The sequence below is a fragment of the Nematolebias whitei genome, chromosome 13, assembly GCF_014905685.2.
Source record: "Nematolebias whitei isolate Nwh7 chromosome 13, NemWhi1, whole genome shotgun sequence".
Classification (NCBI taxonomy): domain Eukaryota; kingdom Metazoa; phylum Chordata; class Actinopteri; order Cyprinodontiformes; family Rivulidae; genus Nematolebias; species Nematolebias whitei.
Window position 1 is genome coordinate 25898501 of NC_056510.1, and position 6837 is coordinate 25905337.

Sequence of the window (6837 nt, forward strand, 5' to 3'; positions counted from 1 at the left end):
CTGATCGAGCATTCAGAATCACTGATCGAGCATTCAGAATCACTGATTTGTGATAGAGTTAGGTGGTGCTGGTGTTTATTGTCCTAATGTCATCTCACTTTGAGCTCACTCGCTTATTTGACCCCACATGTTTCAGCTGTTTCTTGATGTTTCCAGCTGTGTTAGCTCCTGTGTTGGGACTTTTAAAAAATTGCAATATGTTGTGATTTGTTTTATGCTATGAAAAAAAAAAAAGAAATGTTAGAGTGTAGCTTTGTGGTGAGAAACTTTTTCTTTTTAAGTCTTTTTAGTCTGTTCTCGAGGCGACTTCTCTGCAATCAACAGTCAGTGATTGATGTCTTGGCATCTTGTAAATGTCATAATGTGGCCTTAAAAATAAGAAAAAAAGACTATATTTGCGTACATTCATATCTCAGAGTAAAAGAAAATACCTAAATATGCTTTGGCCAGCATTTCTGAATAAACATAATAATAATAATAATAATGATAATAACAATAATAATAATAATAATAATAATAATAATATAATAATAATAATAATAATAATAATAATAATAATAAAGCAACCTGTGAATAAGAGCAACCCAAAGCAGTTTTCTGATGCTACACGTGCCTGTTGCTGAATAAGAAATGTGTGTGTGTGTGTGTGTGTGTGTGAGTTTGCATTTCTAACCCAAGCTGTTTAAAGTGTCCACAGAATTGTTGTTATTGATGTGTGCAGATGAGAAAAGTAACAACATCAATAAAAAGACATTGAGGTGTTACTGTGAGACCTCTGGAATAACTTTGTAACATATCATAATAATCATAATCATCATAATTTCATAATAAACATATCCAGCGGTCTGTTCTCTCCAATACTTGACACTTTTGAGTTCACTCCCTTTGTGTCTGACTCTCCATCCCCACCAGTTCTCAACTCAGTCTGCTCACCAGCCTGCCCACTCTCCACCTCCTCACTTTATTTTCACAGTCTCATGAAATTAAAAAGAATAATTGTGAGAAACCTGATTTTCTATAGACTTTGAAACTCAATACTTGCCTTGAACAGCTATATAATTTGTGTTTTCCCTCCTATAGACTCTCTGAGTTTATCCTATTCTGAGCTGACAACAGTTACAATCATTGTAAGTTTTTGTTTTAAGGAAAACTAAATAATTTTTTAACTACCAACGGTCTCTGTTACCACGTTTAAGTCAAACAAACCATTAATTTCACCTTTGGTGTGCACACCGACAAAACAAAATGAATATTTAGCTTAAAAATTTAGCTTTGTGGGGAGTGGTGGTGCAGAGGTTAGAGAGGTGGGCTTGTGATCCGAAGATCGCCGGTTCACGCCCCGGCCCCGACAACATCAAAATTGTGGGTGGGGTAGGTGAAACACCCACACTTGCCCCCACCCTCATTCGCCCCACTCTGGGCCCATGAGCAAGGCCCTTAACCCCCACCATGTGCTCCCTAAACAGGTCTCTCTTGAAAATGAGTTCTCGTGGCTCAATGAGACTAACCTGGATGAATAAAGGCTAAATGAAAAAAAAAAAAAAATGTGACAGAGGATAAGAGTTGGACTAAAAAAGTGAAGTGTAACGTTTTTAGTGTTCACTTTAAAGTGCTTTGAAGGATTGAGGTTGTTTCAAGTAAAATCAACCCTTTATTGTCTAATATTAATAATACTTTGTAATAATATATAAAAAATATGACTGGACAGCAACACAGTTACAAATAAAAGGCCCAGACCTTCTTGAAGGGTTGCATAAGCTGTAAATAAATGAAAAAATTTTTTTAAATAATATGATGTTATAGCCTTTTTGAGTAAATCTTTAAAGTGACAATAAGAGATATGTTGTGCAATATTACAGTATCATGAACAGCTCTGAGAGTGTGCATTGCAAATGACTCTCAGCTACTGCCCCACCAAAATTTTGCTTCAGAGTTAAATGCTATTTCTCCAAACTGCAACAGGTCAGATAATTATTTTTCATTAAACCTTTTTTTTTCAGAACCACACTTCAAACGCTCCGAACTGTGCCTTTAATTTTGTTGGATTAGGAAATGAAGGCTGGAAAGGTGTTAATCAAGTCAAGGGATAATTTCAGTCAGATGCACATTGGTTGAGCCATGATATGTTTGGATTTTGTATTAGACATCATCATTTTTGGAACATCAAGTGTCACGATGTATGAAATAAGATTATTATTATTTTCATCATCATCATAATTATTGTTATTATTATTATCCAGTTGAGTATTTCTTCAGGTTGTTTCCAACAGTGTGCATGGTGTCATGTAGGGGTCTCAGCGCGCCCCCTGCAGGCTCTCCTCGGTATTACATCCAGCTGGAGAGACCTCCCACCTTCCTCACAGGCTGCAGCTCTGTCCTCCCCACAGTCCCTGTCCCTGTTTGGACTCCTGGCAGACGGTTCGGTGCCGGTGGCTCCGTTATGGCCGAGCCCCCCCGGAGCCTCTTCCCCCAGATGGCGGAGTGAGTGAGGATGCGCTTCCCCAGCTCCATCCTGGTGTCGGTGTCTCTGTTCACGGCTGAGACCACGGCTGCGCTGTACCTCAGCTCCACGTACCGCTCCGCCGGAGACCAGATCTGGCAGGGGCTCACGCTGCTCTTCACGCTCGTGCCGTCCGTGCTCGTGCAGCTCACCCTCACCTTCATCCACCGGGACCTGAGCCGAGACAGACCGCTCGTCCTGCTGCTGCACATCCTGCAGCTCGGCCCCGTCGTCAGGTGTGTGCTCAAACCAAACACTGGAGACACAGTCCTGCTCCGTCCAGCTGCATCATGCCTTATATTTGGAAAATAAAAAATAAAAATAAAAAAGCTTAAATGGGGTGTGGGGGGGTTCACTGCACGCGTGCTGCTGTTTGCATGCACTGTGGCCTTTCTGTGTGGTTGGTGTTTACATGCTGCTGGGGTGAATGTCTTTCAGATCGGAAGTAAATACTAATCAATACTCTTATCAATATGTTCCCTCTCACACTGCAGCACTTACATCAAATTGCCCCCATTGAAACTCTGATCTCAGACCAGTCAGGGTGTGATTATGTCACAACAAACCTTCAGTGGAGACAAGAGGCTCTGCAGCCTCCTGCTGCTCTCACACCCACACAGCCTCCAAACAGCAGGGGGTCAGGATGAGCTTTAACTGCTCATGGAGGAAGAATCTGTAGCTGAGCATCTCATGTTTGCTGCTTTTCTCCAAAATGTGGTAAAATTAAACAACTGGTTTGGTAAGTTGGAACAAGTTGGCCTTAGCCATGTTCAACAATGAGGGTATAGATTATATTGTACATCTGCCAACTTTATTTTTGACAAATATTGTGTTGACTCACAAAGTTTTCTGCTTTAAAACTAGCTGTCATAACTTGTTAACAAAAGAGTTAAATGAGGTCATCTGGAACCTGTCCAGATGACCTCATTTAACTTTTTTGTGATTTATTTACCTGGATGATTGAGCTTACGTCAGAATTTTTTAATTTCATTTTTTTTTTAAATGTTATATCAACTGCTGTGTTCCCCCAGGCTTTAACTAAGTCAGTACAGTACTATTAAGAAATGACTATTTCCCAGCAATAAAATATACAATCATATATTCATTTTAAGTGTATTTTTTAAAATAAAAATTATTCAACCTTTATTTATACAGGTTAATCCCACTGAGCTTCTGGGACTCATTTACAAGAGAGACCTGATTTTAACAAAGAGTGGTGACAACAGTGGACACAAATACAACATAAAAAACGTACAAATTGAGAAGAATAAATGAAAGAAAATGTTTTTTTTAAAATGAAACAAAAACAGCTAGATTATAAGGCGGTGTAGAAAACTAAAAACAGGAACATGTCTGCGTTGGTTTCTACCAGGAACTTAAAAGGATGTTTGAAGCCACTTAGAAAGGTCAAGGTCGAGAGCTTCAGATCTTTTAGTAAGATATTTCAGGAAACAGGAGCGGAGTAGGAGAAGGTCCTTTTGTTCAGTTCTCACTGAGGGAACACTGCAGGTAATAATGTCCTGAGAGTGCACGCTGTAGCTGCACTCACGCAGAGACATGTAGGAGGAGATGTATGAAGGCAGCAGACCAAGAAGAGATTTAAAGATGAAAATGTACCAGTGGGAGAGTCTGTGAAGTTAATAATGACCAGTTAACCAGTGAACACAGGGTGCAGTGGTGGGTACGATAATCACAGCCAGTTCTGAATCTTAGTGCACCGTGATAGACAGCATCCAACATCTGCAGGGTTCTTGTAGGAGCGTTCATGTAAATAATATCACCGTAATCAATAGAAGGAAGGAAAGTCTCAGTTACAAGTTGTTTCCTAACATTCAGAGTTAAACAGGATCTATTTCTGAAAAAGAAACTCAATTTAACTTTCAATTTCTTTACCAAGTTTTCCACGTGAAGCTTAAAAGAGAGATGCGAGTCGACCAAGATACCCAAATATTTGTAGGAATCAACAAACTCAATAGGGACACCATTTGAGGCTAAAATCAGAGGAAGAACTGCTGGGACCAACTTCCTGTTTAAAAAAAGCATCCCTTTGGTTTTGTCGACGTTTAGGACAAGTTTGAGACAAAACAAATCAGGCTGGATGACGTCAAAAGCAGATTGTAAAAGCTGCAAAGCCTTAGCAACAGTTTTAGCTCGACAAAGGAGGATCTGTGTTTTGAAAAAAGGAGGATCTGTGTTTTGAACCTGTACGCTCCACACTGGTTTGTCATCATATTCATTATCTGCATCGATTTTATGTCTATATTTTTGATTTACTTCATTTTGTATATTGCGTCGTGTGTGGTCTGTTGTTCTGTCTGTACAGCACTTTGGTTGGCCTTGTAGCTGTTTTAAGTGCTCTATAAATAAAATGGTATGGTATGGGTATGGACAATAAACAACTGTCTCATCAGCATATAAATGTATGGATGCATCAGGGATGCTCTGACTACATTACCTATGTAGATTTTTTTAAGAGGGTGGTTCCTAAGACTGAGCCTTGTGGGACACCACTGTTGACTGTTAAATAAATGGAAGAAGTACCATTATGTGGAACACATTGCCTCCTATCTGAGAGATAATTAGAGAACATACTTCTACCCACTCCCTTAAATATGTAAAACAAAAAGTTTTGACATTATGCTTCATGCTGTATTTTTTTTTACGTATTCAAAAAAATAATAAACTAAACTAACTAATGGTATGATCTGAGAATCAATGAGGAATGCTTCAACAACGTCATTAAGAACCTTCAGTGGTTGTGCTGTGTTGTTTCCTGAAACCAGATTGATGTGGAGGTAAGATGTTAAATGAGTCCAGGTAATTTTTGATTTGAGAGTTTATCAGTTTTTCTAGAACCTTGGCTAAAATACAGAGTTTAGAGATTGGTCGATAGTTGTTCAGTGAGGTGGGGTCTCCTCCCTTCAGCAAAGGAAGAACAAGCTGTTTTCCAAGTGTCTGGGATGGAGTTTTGTCTTATGGAGAGATTGAAGATGTGTGTCACAGGGACTGTGATGATATGAGCAGCCAGTCTTAAGAAATAAGGTGGAAGTTCATCTGGACCTGCAGATTTTTTAGGATCAAGATCTTTTAACAGTTTATTAACCTCACTGTCTGAGACTGGAGAAAAAGAGAAGCTGTGATTAACTGAGGGTTGACTTGTAGGAGGGATATGATTTGTAGAAGTTTGAATTAAAGGTGAAGTGTTGTTTGCAAGCAATGTTTGCAAAGTTAGCATAAAGATGGGATACTGTAAAAAAGTAAAAATGTTGTATTTGTGTGTCTCCAGACTAAATTATTTTCTGTCTCAAAGCTTCCAGTGTGTGTGTAAAACATTTGATGCACTTTGCTCTGATCGTCCTACTTTTGAGTTTAAGCCACGAGTTTTCAGCCTAACTTTCAATAATTTACATCTGCCAATTTCAAAGAAAAGAGCTACAAATTATTTATCAGCTGCACTTTGACCCATATTTTTTGTTCTTATTGTTGCCAAATAATTAAATGTCTTATATGTTGAAAAGAGTGTTCTACTCACAAAACTGGACTGTTTGTTGTGTCACTTTTGAATGACAGTGTTTTAGTTGTCAGCACAGCCGCACAGTAAATGGCTGCACGCTGAGGGACGTGTTGGATCTTCAGATGGACTAAACTTACGTCACACAGGCCTCGCAGTCAAGCTGATAATCAACCATAAACTGAGCTCTAAACCCCCGTCAGAACTTTGTGTAGAGCTCACCGAGATCACGCAGCGTAGGCCGGAGTTTTAGACACGTAGACAGACAATACTGTTATTTTCCTACAGCTACGTATCTCAGTGCACCAAGGCTGGAACACAAAAGTGTGACGGGGTGTTGCATTTGCACAGTCCCAGTCTGGTTGGTAGTTTGGTACAACTCAGAGGAACAAGCACCTGACCAATCAGAGCGGGCCGTGGTGGTCAGGTGACAGAGGCTTTAAAACAGAACTGACTCAGGCAGAAAGTGGCCAGAGGTGCTGCAGTACTGTGGAGAATGCAGATCCATCTGTCCACCATCCATCCATCTGTTCATCTGTCCACCATCCATCCATCTGTTCATCCATCCACCCACCCATCCATCCATCCATCTGTCCATTCATCCATCCATCCATCCGTCCGTCCATCCGTCTGTCCGTCAATCCATCCGTCCACCCACCCACCCACCCATCCATCCATCCATCCATACGTTTATTCGTCTGTTCATCCATCCATCCACCCACCCATCCATCCATCCATCCATACGTTTGTTCATCCGTTCATTCGTCCATCCATTCATCCATCTGTCCACCTGTCCATCTGTCTGTCTGCCCATCCATCCATCCGT

The 6837-nt window shown here is 40.2% G+C and overlaps 1 protein-coding gene across 1 annotated transcript in view; it reads left to right on the plus strand.

Annotated features, from left to right (window-relative positions):
* Positions 1-2466: 2466 nt before the first annotated feature.
* xk (X-linked Kx blood group (McLeod syndrome)) overlaps positions 2467-6837 on the plus strand; it is an 11447-nt gene continuing 7076 nt past the window's right edge. Inside the window, exon 1 of the mRNA XM_037686518.1 lies at positions 2467-2736. Coding sequence (XP_037542446.1) covers positions 2492-2736 — 245 coding nt within the window. The 5' untranslated portion in view covers positions 2467-2491. The remainder of the gene's footprint in view (positions 2737-6837) is intronic.